Below are 25,896 nucleotides of genomic sequence, written 5' to 3'. Positions count from 1 at the left end.
CCCCCTCCCGCCCCGCCCCTTACCGAGCCCGCGTGCCCCTGTGTATACGTACGTCAGGGTGCGCGTGACACCAGGGCGGGGGTGGGGGGGAGTGGTGGGTGGTGTTCGCGGCGCGCGCATGCGCATTCCAGCGCGCGGCTGGGGTCCCGCGGGACCTTGCCCCGGGGTGGGCGGGGCAAGGGGGCGGGGCGGCGGCGTGGGGACTGACGGGAGGCACCCAAGATGGCGGCGGGGCGGCTGGGGAGCGCCTGTGGCCCCCTGCGGCCTCTCCCTCATTCATTGCGGCAGTGAAGGGGCGGCGCGGGGCGGGCTGTGGCGGCGCCTCGGCTAGGCTGAGGGCGCCGGGCGAGCGGGGGAGAGCGAGTCCGTGCGGAGGAAAAGGAGGAGGGGGAGGAGAGTCGGGCCCGCGAGGAAGAGGGCGGCCGCTGCCGCCGGGCGCCTGCGAGAGGGCGGGTCGGAGCGGCGGGTCGGTGCCGCCGGCGCGGGCGGAGCGGACATGGCCACCATGGAGAAGCTGATGAAGGCCTTCGAGTCGTTGCGCTCCTTCCAGCAGCAGCAGGGTCCGGCTGCCATCCCCGAGGAGCCGCTCCAGAGACCGTGAGTGACCCGCGGTCGGGGGCCGGGGGGGCTCCCGGGGTGCTGCGGCGGCACCTTCCCCTGTCCCCGGGGGGAGGCCGCCCCGCCGAGCCGCCGCCGCTGCTCTGGACCGGCGGACAGCCCGAGGGGCAGTTGGCGGTCCCCGGAGGAGTTAGTCCCGGGGTGCTTCCCCGTCCTTGGCAGGAGGCTGTTCCTCTGGACGTGTCTGGGAGCGCTGTCTGCTCTCTATTTAAGTTTTAAGCTCGGAGTAACTTTCTGGGCAAGCACATTTGAAAATACAGCGGTATGGGGAACGAAGGGAAGACGCAAGAATGCGGTGGGTTTTACAGACGGGTTCCAGGAAGCGAAACCTTATCTTCAGCTAATAAACTGCTGGAAAACAGGCAAAACCCCTTAAGCATAACTAAAAGCGCTAAGCCTAATGCATCCGAGGGGAGTTAGTGTGGATGTTTGTTCCTGACTAACTTCATCTAAAGTCTTGTCCTGTGGTTTTCTGTGCCCGAGAGGAGTTAGTTTAAGTCTTTGTGATACCCTTTTGCTTTCCTAAGCGCCAGGAGCGAACGCGTTACCTCCGTGCGATGTTGAGGTTCCCCGTGGGGAGGAGGAGGGCGAGGAGCTGTTCAGCGCCACGGTGCTGCCCCTCACGGTTCCAAAATCCTCCAAAAATAACCCTTATTAAACAGGTGAAAAGGCACTTAAGGTTTTTTTACAGGATAACTACATGAGTCATGCTGTTGTTTTCCTCTAGCTGTTGGGGAGACAGGAGAAGCAGAAGGGTCGAGGAGCAGGTAACTTCTAAATTGGCGGTTTCATAGTGTTTTGGCAGAGGATGCTAAGCAGTGGAGCTGGGCTCTTGGCCACCTGCTCCCACAGTACATTCTGATATGGATGCCAACTAAATTATCATGGTTGATACTGCTTGGAGAGTGTTCTCTCAAACAGTCTCAATGCATTTTCACACTTTCGGGGCATAATACATGAAAAACAACAATCTTTTTCATGAGCTGATGGTTTTTAGTTGCTTTACTGGTCTGCAGGAACTAGTTGCTCTGTTGTGTGCATTTTTTGTGCTAGTACTTTGTGTGGCGTGGAGAATAGAGGGCCATCTATTTCCAGTCTTTCCTGTATGTAGTTGAAAAAGTCTGTTAAGAAACTTACTGATGAGATAGGTCACGGTATTTCTAGAGAAAGTCCTGAAAATTGTTTGTGATGCTTGTGGAGGGATGTTATACTTGGTTTGAGGGTCTGAATTTACTCATACTCTTCTCAAAACATTAAAAAAATAGGGTTTTAGTTGTCCATGTTGACTTTATTTTGTGTTTAAAAATAGGCTGTATGTTTTTAGAAAGCTGATGGTATTATGTGTCCCCAGGAGCTATATAAATTCAGTAACAATTCTAAGCCTCATTAAAGCCTATGAAAGGGTATTGGGGCAGTCTTTGCTGAAGTTTCCCAAACTTTTAGTGAAATACCAGCTGACATCGTGAATGTAATTCACAATACTGTCTGCACAGGTTTTTTTGTTTGTCGTAATTAACTGTAAAGGAAAATTGCCTCTGTGTTTTCCTTGCATTTCAGGAGAGGTGTTCATTCGAGTTCTGTACAAATAGGACTTAAATATTTTGTAATTTATGTAGTAACTTTCTATCGTTCTGTCTCTTTACTGTTGTAAAAGGATGCGAGCTTACCTCTCAGTAGCGAAAGAATTAATTGGTGAATGTCATAGCATAAATGCTACTGTTTTGCTCTTTAATTACTTCATTAGATATGTATTTGATGTTGTCCATTAGATTAAAGTTGCCTAAATCAGACAAGTGAGAAGCTGTTATTCCTCTACATGAGTAAAAATAATAATTTAAAAAAAATTTTTTTCTTGTTGGAGTAGGCAAAAATTGCCTTTTAAATGTTTTTAGTAGAAACTGAGCATGTTACACCTGGTTAGTGAATGAGAATCCTACTAAGGACTGCCTGTCTCCTGCTATGAAATATTTTAAGATCACAGAGATTGGGGTAGAGAAGATGTAATTGTTTGCACAACATGTATTGAAGTTTTTCTTCACTTTATTTTTAAGACAATGACTTCTGAACTCTTGATAAAACTGATATTCTGGCTTTACTTTTTAAAATTAAAACATTAATTGAATTCAAGCTTTTACCAAGGAGAGGAGAGCTTTTTCTGTTTTGAGATATTTAAATCTACAGTGATCATGTGTTAGGCTTTTATTATGCATTACAGTCAGACGTCAGTTTCTGGCCCCTTCTCTTATCTCCTGCTGTTTTTTTTTTATTCTATGAAAACTTAGGTTGAGCTCTCTGTCCTCATAGTGCTTCTGTGCACTTCTCCTGAGGCACCTTATTTTCTTCCATACCTATTTTAACTTTTTCAGATCCTTAAATTTTGGTTGGAGTTGGGTGTTTTTTACTGGGTTACAAAGCTCCCACTAACCCAAAATTTGATTAGTATGATGTAAAAAATCAGAGTTTACTCAGTGAAACTAAAAAGCAAATGGGTTGTCACAAGACATCCTATATTTTATATTTTATTTACTTTTACCTCTTGTCAGTGAGTTGAGAGAATGAGTTGCTAATGTTTCTTCTGGAAAAGTCTGTAGCTTTCATTCAATTAATCCAAAGGTGGATTCTTCACCTTTTTTCTTGTTAATTTGTTCTAAAAGTTAATTACTGCAATTGGTTGTGCCCTACTTCTGATTCATTTTTTTCCTTAGATTTGATTCTAACCATTACCTTTACAGCAAAAGGTGTTGCAAGTGCTCTCCAGCAATGTCCATTTTTCTGTACTCATGGACTTTACTGGATATTTTTTTTTATGTTTGACCCAAGTTGTGGCTGTACATTGGTTTCATGTTTCATCAGTGCTATATGTAGAGGTATCACGAATTTTTTTACTTAACTGAAGACCAAATGAGCTATGTGACTAATGCCTATTGCCCTGCTTGTCAGGAGTGGTGCCTGGATGGGGTTTTTTTGAGTTACCGTTATAGACATGTTCTCCTTTATTTGGCTGTCCATCATTGTCTGTGTTACCACACGTTGTTTGAAGCATCCACCGTATTTGGGCTTAGTTTATTTCTTGATCCACTCGTGTTTCTATTTGTTATTAATAGAATCTCTTTTGAGTTTCCCATTACTTTTCTCAAGATTAACGTCAAGCCATTTGGCTTGGCCCTTTTTCTTCATGCTGGTTCACCTTCAGAGCTCCTGTACTCTTTTTACATACCCTTAATTCCAAGGCCTAATAAAAATTAGCGTCAGTGAGCTGCATCTCTTTGTAGCCAGCTCATCAGGACTCAGAGTGAAAAATTATCTGGGCTTGCCGGTTTTCCTATATTGTTTATTAATCTTCTTGGCTAGAGATTCTGTAGAAGCATGCAAAAGATTAAACTCCTCTGCCTGAGAGATGGAGCTTTCCTGTAGATAACTGCTGCTTCCAACATCTCCTGCCTTCTGTTACTCATCAGACTGAAATGACCTTACTCTTGGGGCTTGCTACTTCAGCTCTCTTCCAAGAAATATGTGATGCTGCTGTTGTCCCCTTGGGTACACTCATCAGCAGTTTGCGTGAGGACTTCATAATACTTGTGAATAGAGCTTTTTAAATTTATTTATTTATTTTTAAATCATGTGATTTCTCTCCGGATGCTGTTCTGTTATCTTTCTCCTTCTGCGCGTGCAGAAAATGTGTGTGTGCACACAAGGTACATTAAGTGTTTGTCTTCCATCTTTTCTTCCATTCCTTCAAAGGCTGGTTTTTTGGAAGTTGAATAACCAAATGGCAGATGAAAGATTCAGTACAGGAAACAGTTGAATGTTTGTTCTTCTTTTCCTTTGGATAGTAACTGATAGTTACTCTTCACCTCTAGTTTCTGTTATTTCAGTTTAAATGGTAACTTGTTAACGGTATGCATTCCTTCTAAGTTTTCACGTGAAATATTCTCTATTCAGGCCTTTTAAAATTCAAGTTACTTATTTCAATGAGGTGGTAGATTCAGTGTTAGGTGAGCTCTCTGTTCACAGAAATCTGCTGAAGAGGTTGATCTGTAGTAGTCTGAGTGCTGTTGAACACTACTGCCTGCCTCACTCGGGACTATAGTATGTGTAGATAACAAAGAACTTTTTTCAGAAAGCAGTCTTATTCAGCAATGTCTTTAACGTGTTTTGTATCTGAAATAGTGAGCTTATAGGCAAGTTCAGATGTGCTTGTTCTATTCTTGGGTGGAATATGTGGTGCTCGTAAGAGATGTGGGCAGTGCTAGGTAAAACTATCGTAGAAGTTGAAATTATTTAATCTGTTTCTTAGGTACTCGTTCACATCAACGATACATAAGTTGCAAGGTCAGTTGAAGATTTTAGGAAATATTTGCTGTGTTGTTAGAGGTGATCTGGAATTGCAGTTAAAGACTCTGTGGTGCCATTCAAGATAGAGAGAAAGACATTGTATGTCTTGATCTAATTCAGGTTGGCTACATGTTCTGTCAGTTGTTCAAGAACACAAGCCAAAGAAGAGATTCTCTTTGAGGAGTGCTGAAGCTTACCTAAACAAAATACTGCCAAACTATAATGGAGAAAATGGTTTTGTTAAGAACTAGTCCTTAAATGTTTTTAAAGGGAAGGCATTTCTGGAGTGAGATGAGAGGATCATTGGGAAAAAAAAATGAAATCTTGTGAACACTTTTCAACCACCCACTTCCAACCTGATGGAAGAAAAAGGACAGGGTTACTTGCAAAGAATGGCTTTTTTCAAAAACTGTACTATTATTTGAGCTAAAGATCTTAAATATTACAGCTTAATTTTTCAAAAATTTTGTCCAGCAATATATTTTGAGTTATCTTAATGCACTTATTGACTGCTTGCTGTTGGTCCTTAATATTGTGTTAACTATATTAATATATCTCAAGACTGTTCACATAGTTTTCCAACTTCTAGTTCAGAAACACAGTTTTGCTATTTGATGATTTTGCTGGTTTTGCTCAGACAGAAAATTAAATGCTAAAAATACAGATGCTCAGTTTTCACTTAGAAAACAACAGGGAAGATTCTTTGTGAATATAAGAGAAGAAACAGACCCAGGAGAGGTACCTTTGGGTGTGCAGTTTAGCTCCAGTATTACTACTGGTTAATCATTTAAAAGTAATGTCTGCTTTCCTAAAAGTGATCAGGAAAGTGTGTCAGGAAAGTTAAGAGTAGGAAACATTGCATATAATGCAATAATATTTCGCAGTCATAGTTGTGAATCTCTCTGCCTCTCTCTTTCAGTTCCTTTGTTGGAAGGGTTGGGGCAGGGAAGAAGCTTCTATTCTAGACTCAGCTGTAAAGGGTTGTAGGAGCTTATATCATGTCGAAGTCACAGTTAAACAAATTTTGCTTTTTCATATTGTGCTCTATCTTGCTTGTAGATATGCAATCTTCGATTTGGTGAATTTTATTCTCTTTGGTTTACACTCATTTGCTGCGAGTTGACTAAGTTTGGCCTTTCCTGGACTATACCAAGTGTTACTATAGGGACATTATTCTCGATGGGTCATAGGCTGTGCCTAAAGCTTTACTAATGTTATCATTACAAAATGATATGGGAGAATGTGATGTATGACAACGTTGTCCAGTTCAGATACAAAATGGGCAATTTAGTAAAACTCTTTAAGACCAAGTGTTACTATAGGGACATTATTCTCGATGGGTCATAGGCTGTGCCTAAAGCTTTACTAATGTTATCATTACAAAATGATATGGGAGAATGTGATGTATGACAACGTTGTCCAGTTCAGATACAAAATGGGCAATTTAGTAAAACTCTTTAAGTTTCAAGAGTTTGCCAGACAAAAAAAAAAGTCTAAGGTGACTTAGTATGTGTGAGGACGGTCTTTTTAAAAGCAGTATTTTTAGATCTGCAAGGCTTGTTCTCATGGCTTATTTCCCCCAACTTCTTTGTATCTGTCGGTTTGTTTATTTCAGCTTTGTTCTAGGCCTGTTCCGCTTTTTCCATCTTTTTCCTTTACTCCTCTTCATTCTTTGGCTTTTTTCCCCAGCATTTTCTCAGTGAAAGTTGTGGAATTAACATGATATTCTCTGTTAAATGGTTAATTCTTTTTCTAAGTTTGTATCATTCCTTTTGCTTGTGAGTCTGCATGCTCTCAGCAGCAGTTAGTATATGCAGTCCAGGGACCACGGGTAGTTGGTGGACAGCTGTTTATGTAATGACCAAAAGAGTGCACCTTTTTCTTGTATAATTATTAGACACTACTCTAGCAAGAGTGTTTAAATGGTCAGTGCTCACTTTTGAAGTCTTATCTCAGACTCATTATTATTGTATTCTTCTTTTAGAAAGAAAGAACTTTCAGCTACGAAGAAAGATCGAGTGAATCATTGCCTAACAATATGTGAAAACATAGTTGCTCAGTCTTTAAGGTAAGACCATGTCTTTAATTTATTACATTAATCTGAATAGCCTCTTTGGAGTGTTAGTTTATTGAAGGCTTCCTGGCAATTGCTGATTTTAATCAGAAAGCTCAGTTTCTGAAGCTCAATCAGAAGCTCAACTTCTGTTTAAAACTGAAATGGCACAATTTTGAATTTTTTTTTTTAACCACCCAAAATCTAAGAAGTAATTTTTTCAAGCATTGGTAGAGTAGGTATTATCCTTCTGTCTCAGGCAGACTGAGGCACAGAGGTCACATACCTTGCCAGATTATGTAGGAAAGAGCAGGGAAATGATCTCCCAACTCCTAATGAAGTGCTTTAATCCACTGAATGTCTTCTCCTTGTGTATAACTGTGCATAATATATATGAAATTGAATTCTCAAAATCCTCTCAAAAGTAGCATTGGTGTTTGCTTTTCATAGTATGCATTTTAATTTTGTTTGGTTTTTATGTTTGTTTATTTAGAAATTCTCCAGAATTTCAGAAACTGCTGGGGATTGCTATGGAGCTCTTTCTCCTCTGCAGTGAGGATGCAGAATCCGATGTCCGGATGGTTGCTGATGAATGCCTTAATAAAGTTATTAAAGTAAGAACTTCTATATATACTGCTAATAGATTTTTACCTCTCACCTGCAGTGTCCTGTATGAATTCACACTGATGTTCTTTTAGTTGCTTTTCTTATTATTGATAATATCTCATAATGTAAGAGGTTAAAGAAGCTTCTTTATGGAATTCTGTATGTGCTCTTAGGAGATCTTTTTATGCCCAGATCAAGACATTTAACTTGTCTTCTGTATGGGAGGAATACTCTTCTTACTGTTCTGTAAATAAAGCATTTTTACTTTTCCTCATGTTAAACATCTTTATTAAAAAGCAAACTGAAAGATGTAGTGACTTTTCATTCCACTCTGGTAGTATGCTGTAATTCAGGTAGTGTGATTTGCTGAGATTTGGAGAAGGAGGTTTTGGGCAGTAATTCTGGAGATTGTTTATTACCCTGCTGTGATCCAGAATGGAAGGCTTGTTGGAGAACAGTGGACAGGCATTCATATGAGGTCAGGCAAGGTCTAAATCTTGATTGAAAGTATGAACAAGTGAACCTTTTGAGTAATTGATAAGAGCTGCTGCTTTCAGGACAGGTTTACCTTCATCTGCCCTTTCTTGGCTTTTTTGTTTTTTTTTTTCTGTTTCCCCCCCTGCCCTATTTTCTGAAATACTTGACCTTTGAGTCAATGTAGTGCACCTGCATAATTGATCTAGTTGATGCAACATTTAAGTGCTTTAGAAATACGCAAATAATAATTTTCTTTAGCATGAAGTGGTGTGTAGAAGCAAGCAAACATTCCTATTTCGGTAGAGATTTCTCTCAGATAAGTTCTGGTTGTTTGGTATCTGAATGAATTAAGTTTTTGGGTGTTGAGTTTGTGGCTGAAACTAGTAAGGGAAAGCTTACTGATTGTGTAGCGTACCCCATAATGATAGGGAATGAGGAAGTGCAAATGTCTTTGCTTTTCATGTTTTGCTCTGTAGCACTTCGTTCTATTCATTCTGATTTAAATATTTTTCCATTTGTGGGAGTTTAGCACTCTATGAAATGCATATACAATTATGTAACTTAATTTGCTTTAAAAGATGCTCTGAAACAGTTCTAGTGGATGCAAAATAACTTCCTTCTTTGCACCAAACTCTTCTGCTGGCTTAGTATAAAATTGACCTCTTTAATTCATGGATCTATTTAATATTTTTGCTTTCTGGTGTGTTTCAAGTTAACTTGAAAAGCTTTATTTATTTATTTATTTTTCAAATCTTTGTGTGGGAGTTTGTTTTGCTTTAAGATTGAAGTGACTTTAAGCGATGGAATTTTTTATCAGTTAAGCTTGCCAGTTGGTCACAGCTATCAGGTTGTAATAGCTGTGATATTCCAGCCACATGGATGTATCTGACTGTTATCAAAGCCGGTCATAGTTTGCATTCTGTTTCTGTGTTTTACACTGTGGGGAAGCAACCAAGCCTTCAGGCAGACGCGCTCTCTTGTTTAAATGCAGAGAGAAGCAGTGACGCTTGTGAGGAATGGAGCAGAGGCAACAGGCCCCTAAGCTTGCATGTTTGTCGACATTCAGGTTTTTTAGTACCTCAGGCATTTTAGAGACTCATTCTAGAGTCTCTAGACTCGTTCAAGCTAGAAAGATGCTTTATATTTTCTCCCTTTAAATATAAGAATATAGATTACTTGTGTAATTGTGTGTCTCTCTGGAGTTTATGCTTATTAGTGTAATTAAACTGCTAATGCATTTGTGTAGACAAGGCTGTAAAATGAAAACAGCAAGTAAGTTTAGATAAACACTCTGTAGGTCATCTTAAAGTATCACTACACTTACCTGTCAGAACCTCACAGATAGCATAAGTGGCTCAAAGTTTAAATGGCTTTGGTGATATCTTTATTTAAAAGTAAAAATACCATATTGGGATTTACCAGGCTTTTGAGGGTAAGGTGTTACCAAAGCTGTCTTGTTTCTCAAACTGATGTACAATATTGTAGTATTCTCTGTTCTAATGATACTGATGACACAGTTCACACAGATTGGAGTACAGTTGGTCTCAGTAATTGGGATTTATTATTTCTAGGAATTTGACTATGCTTACAATTCTTTTCTGATTGAGATGACTTTGTAGATCCTAGCCTGCTAAAAATATAGGTATACACGAGTAAAAAGAGTTGCTTCAGTTGAGTGTGTTGTAAGGACAACTTACCCTTGAAGCCAAAATAGTAGCTGGTACCTTTTTGTGTTGCTTGATATCCTTGTATACATGGGCAGTGAACTTCCTGTAAAAATTAAATTTTGTGAAATAAGTGAGATGTATCCTTACCTGCTGTCATTTAGGTACCTGCAGTTAATAGTTAAGGTGCTTATGACAACATAAAGATACAAGCTAGTTAAATTTTTCTGGGGAAGGTAATATCATTTTATTATAATGACTGGTATAATTGGGGGAAACAAAATTTTGGAGCATGCGATTTTAGGCTGGGCAAATCATGCTTTGGAGGAACCACAGGCACTTCACTGATGGTGCTTAAGCTGTTGTGGCCTCCACAGGATTACTCTTACATGGCACATGCTGATGTAAAGAAGTGAACTTAATGATTAGGGGTCAAGAAGGCAGATAGAAAATTAGAAATTATTAAATTATTGGGCAAGGAACAAGGAATGAAATCCTAAGCATTCCAGCACTCTGTAAATCCGTAATGTAGGCACTTGCTTGTTGTATGAATCACAGAATTGTAGGGGTTGGAAGGGACTGTCAGAGATCATCTAGTCCGACCCTGGTGCCAAAGCAGGGTCACCTACAGCAGGCTGGACAGGATGGGTTCAGATGGGTTTTGAATATCTCCAGAGACAGAGACTCTGCCACCTCTCTGGGCAGCCTGTTCCAGTGAAATGCTCATTTCATCTGAGGAAGCGATGGTGGAAATGTTCATAAATAGTAGTAGGTACTAGGAAAAAAAATGGAAGAGAAAGGGTAATCGGATGTATACAAAATATTCCATAGTAAGAGATAGTATAGAGCGGAACTACTTTCCTGTTTTTCTTCTTTGCCATTTTAAAGGTGGTGGGAGACCGATTGAGTTGAGGTGAACAGAAAATCACTGCTTCTTGGTGGTTTCTTTCATTTCACGTACCCTAGTTGTTAGACAGACTGCAGGTTCAAACTGCAATGTATGCTCTGTCACACACTGCTTCATTAGATCCTGGGATGCAATGCTTCTGGTGTCTAGAACATCTTGTAACAAATGGATGCAGAAAATGGGCTAATTCATGAAAGAAAGGTTTTTCAAGGACTGTTATGGGTAATGGTACAAATACAGCCTCGGTTTGAGAAATAGTAGGAGGCTAATTGATGGTGGGGATGTATTCACGAGCAGTGAGAGGTATTTCCTGCCATACTATTTTTGTGTTTTAATATTCTATTCATGAGTATCTATTTCTGGCAATTGCCAAAAAGCATGTTAGGTTGGCTCTGCTTGTAGTCTGATCCCATATGGCCTTTTTTAGGTAGAATGGGTAAAGCAGTCAATATTAACTGCAAATAAATGTTAGAGTTTGTGGAATTTGTCCACGTTTCTTTTTTGTGTCTGTGTGAAAAGTAAAGGTGTCTCTCTTCAGTATTTAGCAGTTTCCTGGTTATATGTCAAATATAGGGGCAGTTAGATAATTCTGTGCCTTTTTTGAAGCTGTTTTATTGCAAGTATAATTTTATTCCTGTAAAGTACCTCCTCTCTGATACAGTACATTCTCAATGCGTTTTATTGCAGGCTCTGATGGATTCCAATCTTCCTAGGTTACAATTAGAACTGTACAAAGAGATTAAAAAGGTGAGTTTCTTGCTTTCGTGTCCTTTTGTAATATGGTGTTTATGAAGTTTTTTAGTATCTTGTAATGTGGCATTAGTGTAAACAAATAGTGTATGTCAAGGTCAAAGCTTCACTTTTGAAGGATCTGTGACTGTTTAATATATTATTCTACCCAGTTCCTCACTTTTGGCCCCACTGTGTAGATTTAACCACTCCTGACAGGTTGTCTGGCAGAAAACGTGTGAGCATTTGGTGTGAACAGCAGTCTGAGTTAACCTTAGTGACTCTGCACCCAAATGACTAAGGCATATTCATGATGTTTGCTCCACTGACTGAGCTGGAAGGAATAATTTTGAGCAAAAGGGTGGTGAAAAGTAGGTGGAGGACAGTGACATTCTTAATTTGACGTAACTTCTTGGAGGAATCATTTGATCAAGACCTGAAGTGATCTGATACAAGTTTTAACTACTGTTTTGTGAATGTGTGATGCGTGCTTACAGCTTCTGTAAGAAACATGGGTAAAAATACTGATACATCTCTCTCTGCACTGGAAGTCCCAGTTTAATTACATCCACAGGAAGAATTTTAGTAATAGTCTTTCTGAAGTATATGACTGCAAAAGAAAAATGCTGTATTCAGGACAGTATCATTGAAATGATGTCTCTTGCATCTATAAGCATATAGCAAGACTTGTATAGAGAGAAAATATAATTATTTGTTGAACAGTAACACTATTGCTTTTTGTTACGTATCTTCGGGAATGATAGGACTCCCGAAAATAATATACCAAAAGCAATATAGCTTTTCTTCTGTCAGATGTGGACTACTTGTATGCCCTGTGTGAATCTTACTATACTGTTGTACCTTAATGTCATGCAAAATTTTTGAGGGTATAGAAATGGATGTCTAGATAATTAACAAAAAACAGCCAATGTAAACAAAAATTGCTCAGAAGTTTCTGCCCTTTATGACTAGGTGCAGGAGGAGATACTTTGTTGTTCAGGTGGCATGTGCTTCTTGAATAGTTGATCTGAAATTCATGGCAGAGGCGAGAGAGGTAGCAGACATTAACAAGCACCCAGCAGACCAAATTCTGTTTGTGCATCAGTTGGAGCACTTTAGGAGCCATGCCAGAATCCGTTGTTCAGCTTTGTACCTGAAAAATGCACATCTTGTAATTCAGATGCAAGGATTTTTTTACTTGTCATGCCAGCAAGATGATGAGCCTTTGATACACTAGCTAAAGAAAATAAGAAATTGGTGACAGTTTCTAAACATCTTAGCTCTGTCTTTAGAGGGGCTTGATTTGAGAAGCGTTTTGGTTAGGTTCAAACTACAGTGGGTACACTGTTTTTCCTAGACATCTGTTGACTTCCATAATTTTCTGTATTTGCAACAATACTGAGGAGCTTTACTATATAAACTCCGGGCCTATGTGCACCTGACTCAAGTCAGGTGCACAACTGAAGGTGTCAATACAGACACATAGTAAACATAAGCGTGCAAGCCATTATGAAGTGATGCAGATCAATATGTGGGGTTGTTTTTTTTGGTGCACTTCAGCTGAATGTTGTTTGTTTGCATTTCTCCACTGCTGACAATTTTTTTCTGCATTTATATTTCTGCAAGTGTTCCAGTGATTTTTAGACTCTCACATCATCAGTGTTTCTTTGTTGGTTGATGACTTTCTCTGTGGTGTTTTAAGCTGATTTCAGCAGAGTGGAGATCTCAGTCATTTCCTTCTCTTTCTTGGTGTTCTTCATTGTTCATTTTGGGTCACTCGGAAAATTCCTAACGCCAGCTAGAAAACTGAAGGCAGTCATGGAGCTGACTTGACTTCCTTTTAGCTAAAGGGAATTTGTGGCTTCCAGACACCTTATGTTTTTATATGTTTAAGTAAAATGTATAAAACTACATACTATTGTATATTATAGGTATTCTTTAGGAAATGGTTTTGATGAAATGTAATGATTATATACTCTTTATAGAATGGTGCTTCCAGAAGTCTACGTGCTGCACTGTGGAGATTTGCTGAGCTTGCCCATTTAGTTCGGCCTCAAAAGTGCAGGTAAATGCATCCTAGTAATGAACTTTCCAAAGAACATCTAAGAAAATACAGACGTTAACAAAATGTTACTGTTCTCAATATTAAATGTATAATTGGGAGGTGGAAGAATTCTTATCACGTTATTCCCTCTGAAGTAGCTTTATTTGATTAGCTGGTTTTCTTTTAGAGGAATCTTAGTCTGTGCTTTGCATGACTCTGGGGAGTGGGCTGGGGAAACTTGTGAAGACAATTTCTTTTTTTTTTTTTTTAACATGTATTCTCTTTAGTTCCATCTTAATGTCTGCAAATTGTCTTTTTTTTTCCTACATTCTTTGTAGCTAACAGGTACATTTTTTATTATTTAGTTATACCACAGAATTGGAGTATGAATTAAAAATGTTTAGATGGGTGAAGCTGTTCTCATTTCAAATTGTTTTTTCTCCATTTGCCGTGCTTAGGCCGTACTTAGTGAACCTTTTGCCCTGTCTAACACGAATCAGTAAGAGACCCGAAGAATCGGTACAAGAGACCCTGGCTGCAGCAATACCAAAAATCATGGCAGCGTTTGGCAATTTTGCAAATGACAATGAGATTAAGGTATCTTTCTTTAACCTATTAGTGCTCCCTGTTTTATCTCAAAGCATAATAAGCTATCAGCGTTATCGAGCAGATGTTACAGAAAGCAGTGTTACAGCTGCATGTCTGAATTAAGGCAAAGTTGCCCTTGCTAAATGTACATTAAGTAATGCTTTGAATGAATAAAAAATACGTTTGCTGACTTTTAATTCACTTGTGTCTCCTTTTCTTTGTCATAAAAATTTAAGTAAGATATCTTTGTTTTTAGGTTTTGTTGAAGGCTTTCATAGCTAATCTTAAATCCAGTTCCCCTACTATCCGTCGAACAGCAGCAGGATCAGCAGTAAGCATCTGTCAACATTCCCGAAGAATGCAGTATTTTTATGCCTGGTTATTGAATGTACTTTTAGGTAAGATTCAGGGGAAAATTAATTAAATTTGCCTCAGGTATAAGTACCATGATTATTATTTTTTTTTGCCATGTAAGATAATTTTAATGTGTGAGGTTTTCAAGCAAAGCAAAGATACTTAGATTACCAGTTACGCTGCTAATGCTTTCTCTATTTTGTATCGTTAGATGAAGATATGACTAACTTATTTGTGTGTCTGTGTACTGCAATGCTAATTCAGTAATGTTGCAAAGAAACAGCCACAGCTAACAACAAGCCTGTTGGAAAATTAGGAGGTCTAGAGGGGTTCTGGAAGAACTTGCTCAGGAATCTGTGAAGGCTTGAATTACTCAGCAGTTTGGTTGTTAATGCAGCAGGTCTGAGGTGCAGGATATGGCTGCTATTCTCTGGGTCAAGAACACATGCCCTCTAACTTCTTTTTAGAACAAGTACCATGTAGATTCTTTGTTAAAAACTGAATTTAGACCAGAAATTATTTTTAATTTTTTTTTTTTTCATTTTATTGGAAAGCACAACTCTTTGCATGAGGTATTGCTTCCATATTTCTTCATCTGGGAAGTCTGCATGGTCTTTGGGGTATTTTGCAGCTCATGAGACATCTGTCTGGATTGTACTGGAAATTTTTGCCTCAGTTTTGTTATTGACAAGGGGTTCTTTACTATGTAGGCTATATTGCAAAAAGGAGAGGTCAGGAAGACCAGCGGATACATAAAGCATTATCCTGTTGGCCTTGCTTCCTTTAAGAATGGGTGAAAAATTCAAATGCCATGTAACGACTTTTGTCACACTGTGTGACTTGAAAATGATGCGCTTTTGAGCACACATTGTTCTTTCCTGTCTCAAAGGTGATGTTTTATAACGTCCTGGCAATGGTACTGGCAATGAATGCAGAGAGAAGCACTTATAGGAACTCCGTGAATTGATTCTGATGGGTTTTTTTGGTTGTTTTCTTTTTTTTCCCCGCTTTGAACATTGTGTTTTCTTGCATAACTTATATTTGTTCTTAATATATTTTGGGTTTGACTCTGTGATTAGCAGGTAGGTATATGGGACAAGGCTCACAATACTTGAGGGAGTGTAAATGTCATTCATTAGGATAGTAGCAAGTGTGTATATAAAGGAATTATGTTTGACCTTAATTAAACTACCAAGTGGAGAGAGGAGACAGGTGAGGGGAGCAAGTGAGTCTAGATCACTTGGTGAAGGCATCAGGTATTACAGAAAAGAAATTTTTCTGTCTTTTTATTAAGCGAAAAGAAGTAGGGAACAGGGAAGGTAAGAAGAGTCCTCTGACCATTCTCCCACATAGCTTAAATCATTGGCAGGAATATTAAATAGTGCATATTTTCAAATGTTTCTACATTTAGAAAGTATTCTTAAGTTGCTGCTAGGGTTGGGGTTTTTTTGTTTGTTTTTTTTTTAAAGAAGTTATTATGTGGACTATGTGAAATAACATTTGTGTTGAAACTAACCACTGCCAATAATGGATTTGGGTACTTCTTTTCTACACCTAGGCTTGCTGGTTCCTGTAGAAGATGATCATCCTACTCTTTTAATTCTGGGTGTTTTACTTACACTAAGGTATCTCATACCTTTATTGCAACAACAAGTAAAGGATACCAGCCTGAAAGGCAGTTTTGGAGTAACAAGAAAAGAAACAGAGATTTCACCTTCACCAGAACAACTTATACAGGTAAAATATAAATAATAACCCTAACCTGGGAAGTACTAATTGGAAGGTAAAGAAATAAATGTTGCATATAGTGTTATACAGGAGTGGTTTGATGTTGAACATTCTGAATTCTTTTCTCAAATTCCTGTTCATTTTGGTAAATGATAGTTGGTCCAGTGACTGGAATTATTGCTGAATAATGTTAATAACCAGAAATCCCAGAAAAATGCATTATCGGTACTTGTGAGATGTTCCCAAAGGGGCTAAAGAACTTCTTAATCATTCAGGTGTTCTTTGATGTGATTCCTCCTCCTATAACAATAAGCATAAAAAACAGAATTCTACTTAAAGAGCAGTTGAATGGCTACAGTGAATCGACATTTTCCCCTTGGAAGAGTGTGGTGAAGATTAGATACAACAAACGTCAGTCGTTTTTAAAGCATTACTGAAGTTTAATGTGTTATGTGAGAAGAATTGTGGTATGTTGCATCTTCATAGAGACTTATTCCAGTATTTTGTTGGGGTTTAGGTTTATGAATTGACTCTGCATTACACCCAGCATCAGGACCATAATGTTGTGACTGGAGCTTTAGAGTTATTACAGCAGCTCTTCAGAACGCCGCCACCTGAACTTCTCCATGCCCTGACCGCGTCAGGGGGCATTGCACAGGTCAGTGTATCCAAAGATGAATCTGCCAGCAGGAACCGCAGTGGGAGCATAGTGGAACTTATAGGTAAGCTATATTTTTGGTAATTCAAGTAAAAGGAGATGAACGTACATCACTAGCTCTATTTCTCAGTGTTAGCCCAAAAATATGAAGGATAAAATGAACTATATAAAATATGCATGACTTACCTCTTTCTCAGGTACAGTAAAGGGTTTTTTCCCTCCTTTCTTTCGGTGGGTATACATTTATTGGGTAATGAAAACTCAAAAGTATTTTTTTTGTACAGTTTATGTTGATGGGTTTTTTTTGGTTACACAGAGCAAGTTAACTGTGGTGACAGACTTTTTTCCCCACAAAATTAATGTTCTTCTCGCCAAGCATCTGACAACTGTGATTCATAAAAAGCTGATCTAATCAGAATTTATATTAACTGATGGGTCCTTGCTGAATACCAAAACCAGCATGAAATAAAGCATGACTTAAGTTTATCTATAACTTTTAAAATCAGCTAATAGTGTTCTTGTCCGTGAAATGCATGTTCTTAAAATTGTCTCCTAACTGCTACCTACCTGTTTCAAAAGAATAAATCTGATTTCCGTAAGGACTTCTGTATGGAACTAACAGATCATTCTAATATTGCTGCTATTAGAAGGTAATTCATTAGCCAGAAGCGATCATAGCAGTGAAGTTTAGAGCATATTTTTTTTAAAAGCAAACTTTACACAAGTGACATACAAAAATAAAAAGTCACTTCATGGCAAATGATCCAAAAAACTTGTGCTTCAAAAGCAACAAGATTGCTATTTTTTCCTGGCTTTGGGCTTTTTTTATCTTCCAATTTGTGGCTATTAGAATTCCTTCATTATTTCAGCAGCTCTGTCTTTGCCCTGATGTGTTACTTTCTGTGATTTGCAGCTGGAGGGGGGTCTTCATGCAGCCCTGTTCTTGCAAGAAAGCATAAAGGTGATTATTTTCAAAAACAAATCTTTAATTGCATTTCTTTCTGAATTTTTTTTTCTTCCCCCTCCCCACTTCATTGTCTTGCTAAACTTCGGTCTTCATTCACAATTGCCTTTGTGTTATCAGCTGAGCTTAATCACTGCAAATTTTACAACAATTCTGATGCAATTTCCGATATTGCAATCAACATATTCTAAAATTATTCAAAGGAGTATAATCTTCCTTTTTTTGTAGTTCACTGGTAAAATTATAGTCATGAATATTGATACTATTTTCATTTTTTAAAGAGCACATCTAAAAATAGTCTCTCTCAACAGGGCATTTTTCCTTTTGATGGTAATACTTAACCTTTAATGTAACTCATAAAATAGTTAACCTTCCTGGTTTTGTTAGGCCTGTTTTTTTTTAATCTGTGTTTCACTAATGCATGTGTATGTTTGCATGCTTTGATATGATACTTTGGAATTTCTTTTTCTGTTCTTGATGATTAATGCTATTTGTTTACTGTCTTACTGTGTATATTTTCATTTCTTTCTTCAATAGGTAATTCACTTAGCAGGATTTTGAGTAATAAAATTTGCTCTGAAGTATTCTTTTCCCAGTTTGTGCATGAAAATACTTCATATCTAGTTACACGTCTACACTTTTAACACTGGTTGTATCAGTACTAGAATCATTGTAGGTACAACTGTGTAACAATTTAATGGCCTGGTTTAGGTGAGCAAAATATTGCAACTACAGTGGAACTATGTGTGAGTGTAGTGCAGTCAGTGCAAGCATAGTAAGCAGAGATGTGCGATACTGAAATGAAAAACTTCAAGGGAAAATAGACTAAAATTATACAAACTTTAAGGACCGCTATACCAACTAGCTTACGCTTTTTCCAAATGTCCTCCCATTTTTTTTGTCCAAGGAATCTCACAATGCTTAAAGGATATACCTTTAAAATATACCTAAATGTGAAATATTGGGTGGAGCTGAATGAAATAGTGCTTATGGATGCAGTGATAATTTCTAGTTTAGAAACAACAGAGTGGAAGAAAGGTTTTCTGAAAGTAGATATTACTGCAGCATCCAAAAGTGAGACAGAATGCAATAAATCAGAATAACACTTTTAAATGAAAAACGGTAAATCATCATTTTAATACTTTGAATTGTTAGTTATCTGCCTTGTAACTTTGAAGTATTAATAATAGTGTAAATTCAATTAAAGTACTTGTTAAAACACTAACCTTTCCTTCACTCAGTGGGAAAACATGTATGAGTCATCAGCTTCTATTCTCTTTCAAGATCATGGTATAAAGATTTTATCTAAAAAAATGGCATAAATGAATTTGAAGAAATCTGTTCATGATTTTGTTTTGTACAGGTTTAATTTTAAATTGTTAATTGTTCATTTCCGGCTGCTCTCCGTTGTAGAAAGGAGGGAAAAATCAAGCCTATTCCCAGTTCCTACTTGAAGTTGTTTTGCAGTCTACTGCCATATAAGTAGTAGGCTTCTGCTGTTGGCCATGGGTGAAACTTCTTTATCTGCAACACTCCTTCATGTGTAGGGATGTAAAGTAAGGGTGGTCTACAGAAACCTGTGACCCTAACCTCAGATCTCAGATGTTCTATGTATTTTAGGTCTTAGTGCTTCAGACCAACTTTAGTCTTGAGTAGCTGGCCTATGTTGGTTTGTTTGTTTCAGCTTCAAAAAATTATTTGCTAAAAAGGCTAAAAACGAATTTTGAAATTAAAGACTTATGTTCTACATCTTAACTGATTTATTTTTTTTTTCCAAATAGTGGAAAACTGTGCTACAGCGTGTTTTATATACTCATTTAAACATACAAAGCCTAATGTGCCTAACAAGTGTTTTTCAGTGTCCTTCTTCCTTCACTTTTAAAGGTGATCAGCTGTGGAAAGCAGAATATCCTGGTTTGTGTCAGTGAAATGGATGTAAATGTGAAAAAGAATAGAGAAGAATTTACTATCTTTCATGCTTTTTGTTGGGAGCTCTTAGCAGGATTTTACTCATTCTTTTGGCGGAGTGTGTAGTTCTCATTTCCAGTTATTTTACATAGACCATACATGGTGATGTCATGGTTACTTTTCTGCCTAACTTACAGCTTTAATAGCATAAAGCGTACTTTTTGGGGGAAGACAATTATTCTGCAGTGTTACTGCTATGTATGAAATTAGCTGTGATAGAGAAATTAATGCAAAAGTTTGTTAATGCTTGAATGTTAATTCCATGTTAATTTATACCCCCTGCTAACTTAATCAGATGCAAAAGAATTCACCTAGAGTTATCACCACATTGGTATCTTGCATGGTGAATCTTAAGACTGCCAATGAAGCTTATTCTAAGTGGCAAAACAGGCTTGTGTCAAAGCAGTTATCATGAATCCCTCTGTCTCGGCAAGTGTCTTGCAACATCCATGAGGGTGGGCTCAGAGCTCCATCTGCACTCTGTGTCTTGTCCCATTTACAGACTTTTCAGTGCAGTTTAGTCCTTGGGCAGTGTGTGCATCTGCAGGTATCTTTCGCTTTCTGCTGCCTCTATTTAAAATAGACATTACTCTGTGAGTAAGAGAACTCTATGGTGATTGTGTTAGGTTGTAAGGAATTCTTGTTTTTCCTATGGCAAAAGCATCTCTGAAGATTTTTGCCTCAGTAGCCCCTGGATTTTAATGGCTGTTATCAATGATTCATCACCCTGTTCCACTTACGTCATCTTGTGCTTCTAGTCTGTGCTGCTCTTCCCCTTGGGTGTTTCCCATTCTGCTATCTTTGGAGTTCCCAGCCCCAAACTGCAAGTAGACTTTGATAATTTCCATGGCCTTAAGGAGGGAGACGTCACTTATTCTATTACTTGTGGTGCTTTAATGTCCTTCTGAGTTGCAGGCAGACATCCAGATGCCTTTGTAATAGCACATACTTGACAAAATTAGTGGGATCTTAAACACGGTCCACAAAAATAAACTAGAAGGAATAGGGTCCTAGATAGTTTCCTGAATGGTTACACTGTTAAAGAAAATTACCTAACTGTGTTTTTCCTTGTCACTGCTGTCTGTTTTTCTCCTGATCAGATAGCGAGGGACTGGTGAGATCACTTTCTTCATTCCTCTCTCTTTTTCCATCTGTTGCCTGTCATAGCTTTGAAAAAAACTTTTTAAAAATAGATTTCACATCTAACTGACTTCAGCTGTTCAGCACTTCAAGTTGACTGTAATTTTGGAAAACTGTAAAGGTTTTTCTTGTATCACTTCTCAGGTAAAATACTTCTTGGTGAAGAAGAAGGTTTGGAGGATGATTCTGAAACCCGATCAGATGTCAGTTCTGCGTCATTTGCAGGTAGCTGGCTTTCCCTTTAGCAGTGCAATCAACCTGTGTTACTACACATTACAAATCCATTCTTTTATTGCTCTATGTCAAATATGAAAGTGATGTGTTATGGTGACTAGGAAGTGGATGGACACTCAAAAGACGTGCTACCATGCTAACTGAAACCATAAATATAAATATGGGTATAAAACTTATACTTAAGGAAGTTGACCTGAATTTTTTTTTTAACTGATAGACTGTCAGATGGAGCTCCTGGTATAGATGGCACGGCATCTTAAGATGCTTATTTCACTACCTGTAGCTTAAAAGTTCACTTATGTGCTTTCCTTAGCCTAGTTTACTATATGGTATATGGTGGCCTTATCAAGAGTGAAAGACAAGTTTAAACACTTGATTAACTGTTAAATGTCTGTGTTTTGCAGCTTCTATGAAGGGTGAGATAACCAGTGAACTGGCTTCTTCATCAGGTGTATCAACAACTGGGTCAGTAGGGAGTTCAGCTGCTGATTCTACCGGACATGATATCATTACTGAGCAGCCGCGTTCTCAACATACATTGCAGTCAGACTCTGTAGACCTGACAAGCTGTGATTTGACCAGTACAGCTACCCAAGGGGAAGAAGATGATGTGCTGAGTCAAAGCTCCAGCCAGATCAGTGCTGTCCAGTCAGATGCCACTATGGACTTGAATGATGGTACACAGGCTTCCTCACCAATTAGTGATAGCTCGCAAACTACTACAGAAGGTCCAGACTCTGCTGTAACCCCTTCGGACAGTTCTGAAATTGTAAGTGTGCAACGGGCAGAGGGGGGATCCCCTTCTACTGAGGGGGCCGACATATCTCAGAGCTCTTCCATGGAGGGCCCAGACTTGGATTCATCTACTTACTCGACTTCTACTTTTCCATCCTCAGCTAGTAACAATGGGAAGGTCAGCAGTTCGCACCTCTATTGGAGAGCTTGACCTCCTTTTAACACTTTCACTTCAGCAGTAATTAAAAACTACAGAGCCGTAATCAGTGTGTTCACTGGGTGGGTTATATGAAGGCATTAGCAGATTGTCACTCACTGGAAGAATGTCGATATCAAAGGCTTGACATAAATATATCCTCTTTGCATATCCTTCATTCTGTGTAGATATTTTAATTGTTTTGATGCAGGAGGACTAATGGAAGTGTTAAAGGGTGAACAGTCTATTTGGAATGATAGAGGAGTACTTTTGAAACCTAATGCTTCACATTGTTTTCTGCCTGTGCTTTTTCACTTGGCAATGCAAGTCATTTTTTCCTTTTGATTCCATCTTAAGGATTTATCCTATACTCTGCACATACTGCATGATTTACTAATGTAGCAGTTACATATCTAATAGACACCTGAAATGTGCATACAATATACCTATTTTAAGACATTTGTCTCTCTTAGACAAGTGTATTGTGAGGCTGTAATAAAAACAGCAAATGCATAATTCCTGGGGGCAAGAGCAGAAAATGCAAAAAGGGGAAAACTTAGAATATCTTAAGTTTGGTTTTGAGATTTTTAAATTTTTTTTTTCCAAACATTATCAAACTTTTGACTTGTGTCTTCTGATAATAATTTAGGAAGAGTAATGGTCTCTTACCACTATAAAAAATGCTTAATATACAATTATGATAAGCAAATACTCCTGCAAGTGTGAGGATTCAAGAACCAAAGAAGTGATGATAATAGCACTGTCTCTGAAGTAAACAGAGGCTGTGTAGAGCCCAAAGGGAGCAGGCATTTGACAAGTTGTCTTTATTGACAAGATGCATTTCTTGCAAATTCTTATCAAACTGTTGCATATGTCAGTTTGCATACTGTTTGCAAGCAGTATTACAAGTAAAATTATTTTTTCCGAACTGAAAATGGATCGTCCCACTTACCTACACACAGGCTTTTTAATGAACAATTTCCAGGTGCTTACAAAATCAGGGAGTAACTGAAGATGTCTCTCGTGTCTTCTGATAAACTTACAATGAAATGTCTTTTACTGTCTTTCATTAAAATTATCATTTTTTTTGTCTCATATGGTTATTTTTCCATATACCTACTGCCTATATATTGCATTGGTACCAAGGGTCAAACTCTCTTCTAGAAATGCCCATTTTAGTAGTCTCTGGTTCAGTGAGCAAGGAGAGTTGCAGGGGAAGCAATGCACCAAGCGTTCGACTTTCTTACTGTTAATGTCCAAGTTCATGGCTCAGGTGGGAGATGGTCAGATGTAACTATGGCCTCTAATTAACCAAATGCTGGAGGAGGAGGGGAACTGCTTTAGGGCCTGCACGCAGCTGTACACTAATATTTATCGGGCTCATATTTGCTTTCAATTATTTCTATGTTACTAACACTGCATGTTTGAGATCTAGTACTGTGTGTTAAGCTAAGTTTTTCTAAGTCCTGCCCTTGCACTCTGTAGGTTTTGGAGGGTGCCGAAGGACAGTATTCTGGAATGCAAATTGGGCAGCTGCAGGATGAGGAAGATGAGGCTGCAAATATTCTCCAAGATGATTCATCCGAGTCTTTCAGAAATTCTTCTATTGGTATGTTGATAAATGGGATGGGGGGAACAGAACTGGTGACACCTTTAAGGCAGGTATCACCAGTTGCATCTGGTGTCTAACCTCCAAGAGACTGAAGACTCGCGTAATGGATATGGAAAACAAATAACTAGATTGAATGTAAAATAAGGAATATATTTCAACGCTTCTAATGAATCACTTGTTTTGATCACTGCTAATTTATTTTTCATGTTTGTATAATTATGTTAAAGTGCTTTTAATTTGCATCTGAAATGTTATTTCATGAATTGCTTTTTTCTCAAGCTCTTCAACAGCCTCACCTGTTGAAAACCATGAGCCATAGTAGGCAGCCTTCTGATAGCAGCGTAGATAGATTTCCATCAAAAGAAGATGCAGCAGATCCTGGTGATCATGAAAACAAGGTGAGAATTAGTCACAGTGGTCTGGTTTAAAGTTCAAAACAACTAAGTTTTTAAAAAAATAAAATTACAGTTATAAATTAGTGGTAAACGTGGGTACCCTGTATATGTGATGTACTTTGTTATGGGTCAAAATAACTAAGGTTCAGTAGTCAATCTGACTTATAGCCTGAATTTCATTTCACACAAGATGAATATGCAAGTGTTGATACCTTTAATGCAATCACCGGCAAAATCATAATAGAACACAAACTGCTGAGAATACAAATCCCTTTTGTCTATACACTGTAGGGTACACTGATACTTTATACTGAAATATTTTTGTGCTGGTTGGTAGCTGTGTAGGTAACTCTATGATCTCCTCTAGTTATTACATTTTACTCTTTGAGCCTCCCTTTCTGTGGTGAGGCTCATGCCATTCTAACCATAGATTACTGTTTTCCTCTTATGGTTTTCTGACTTTAGCTTTGGGCCTTGTTCTGAGCTGGGGCAAAATGAGTTTGGCTTGTGGCAGGCAGATCAGCTTGGGCTACTGGGGAACTCTAACTGTGAAACTACAGAAGGTTGTCAGCCTTCTCTGGAAAGAACTTGGGTATCAATTGCTTCTCAAGTAAAGTTTGTGAAGATCATTGCTTGGTGACCAAAAGCAGTTCATCATTTTATCAGACTGCTTCAGATCCAAAGAACAAGTCTGGGTAATTCATAAAATCTATAGAATAATTGTTTCTGTGATAAAATTAAACCAATTCTGTTATTGGCTACAAACTTCCTGAAAACATTACATTTTAAGGCCTTTTTTTTGTAATATGTATTAAACACATTTTGTGTTAAAACCTTTATACATTTGGGGATGTGCAGTATTTCTAAATCTTGCTGTGCTTAATGTTTTAATTTGAAGACAAATTTTTATCTATATAAAAATTGTGTTTTGCCTTCAATAGCCCTCTAGGGTAAAGGGAGACATAGGTCACTATACCGATGGAAATTCTGCTCCTTTAGTGCACTGCGTTAGACTTCTGTCAGCCTCTTTTCTACTTACTGGGGAAAAAGGAGGTAAGTTTCTGTTCAACAGTCATTGGTTCATTGTGTCTTTCACTGTACAGAGTTGGAAATGGGAACAGTTTATTCTGGTTTTTAATCTCACTTTATTGGAGATTTTGGAGGTGAGGTTTTTCTGTGACAGTCCCGATTTAAATAATCAGACCAGAGTACAGAACAACCTACAGACACTTAAACTTATGCCATTTTACAGTTAACACCGTTTTGAACCATTGGGCATCTGAAAAAGTGTTATGGTAACTTAACCCTTAAATAATGTTTGCAATTTGTAAATTCTTTTGAGAAAACCTGTGGGGACATGGTTTATAGATTGTATGAAGCTGTAAAGACAATCTAATATTTGTATTTATTTTTATGAGTGTTGGGTGCCCAGTTTGACTACTGTAAGCAAAAGCTAAGGAAAAAATTTTCTGAGTTGCCATTGGATTGTTGTTTTTATTTATTTTTTTGGGGGGGGTGGTGGAAAAAAAGCCATATATAACTGCTGCCTCTGTTAAACTGGAACTACTTGCTCTGCATTCATATTTTTTGTCCAGGCTATGCTATTTATATCGCACAGACATATTATTTAACAATTTAGGAAGCTTTTATTAACCTTCCCCCTTCTCCTTTTTCTTTTTTTTTTCTTTTGTGCTCTGCAGCTTTAGTTCCTGATAGAGATGTGAGAGTCAGTGTAAAAGCCCTGGCAGTAAGTTGTGTTGGAGCAGCTGTTGCACTTCACCCTGAGTCTTTCTTCAGCAAACTGTACAAAACACCCCTTGAAGCAATGGGAGAAGAGTATGGTATGTTGCAGTTCACATATTCCATTTTAGTTGTCTTTTTGTTTTCAAAT

General features: G+C 38.2%; 1 protein-coding gene across 1 annotated transcript in view; it reads left to right on the top strand.

Annotated features, from left to right (window-relative positions):
- Nucleotides 1-357: 357 nt before the first annotated feature.
- Nucleotides 358-25,896, top strand: part of HTT (huntingtin) — a 79,490-nt gene continuing 53,951 nt past the window's right edge. Inside the window, exons 1-16 of the mRNA XM_014966822.1 lie at nt 358-597; nt 6,938-7,021; nt 7,500-7,620; nt 11,348-11,407; nt 13,375-13,454; nt 13,892-14,030; nt 14,278-14,419; nt 15,934-16,112; nt 16,621-16,825; nt 17,675-17,722; nt 20,978-21,058; nt 21,472-21,836; nt 23,484-23,607; nt 23,890-24,008; nt 24,947-25,058; nt 25,706-25,846. Coding sequence (XP_014822308.1) covers nt 497-597; nt 6,938-7,021; nt 7,500-7,620; nt 11,348-11,407; nt 13,375-13,454; nt 13,892-14,030; nt 14,278-14,419; nt 15,934-16,112; nt 16,621-16,825; nt 17,675-17,722; nt 20,978-21,058; nt 21,472-21,836; nt 23,484-23,607; nt 23,890-24,008; nt 24,947-25,058; nt 25,706-25,846 — 2,101 coding nt within the window. The 5' untranslated portion in view covers nt 358-496. The remainder of the gene's footprint in view (nt 598-6,937; nt 7,022-7,499; nt 7,621-11,347; nt 11,408-13,374; nt 13,455-13,891; nt 14,031-14,277; nt 14,420-15,933; nt 16,113-16,620; nt 16,826-17,674; nt 17,723-20,977; nt 21,059-21,471; nt 21,837-23,483; nt 23,608-23,889; nt 24,009-24,946; nt 25,059-25,705; nt 25,847-25,896) is intronic.

The sequence above is a fragment of the Calidris pugnax genome, unplaced genomic scaffold (assembly GCF_001431845.1).
Source record: "Calidris pugnax isolate Ruff unplaced genomic scaffold, ASM143184v1 scaffold14, whole genome shotgun sequence".
Taxonomy (NCBI): domain Eukaryota; kingdom Metazoa; phylum Chordata; class Aves; order Charadriiformes; family Scolopacidae; genus Calidris; species Calidris pugnax.
This window is presented reverse-complemented; position numbering and strand designations above follow the sequence as displayed.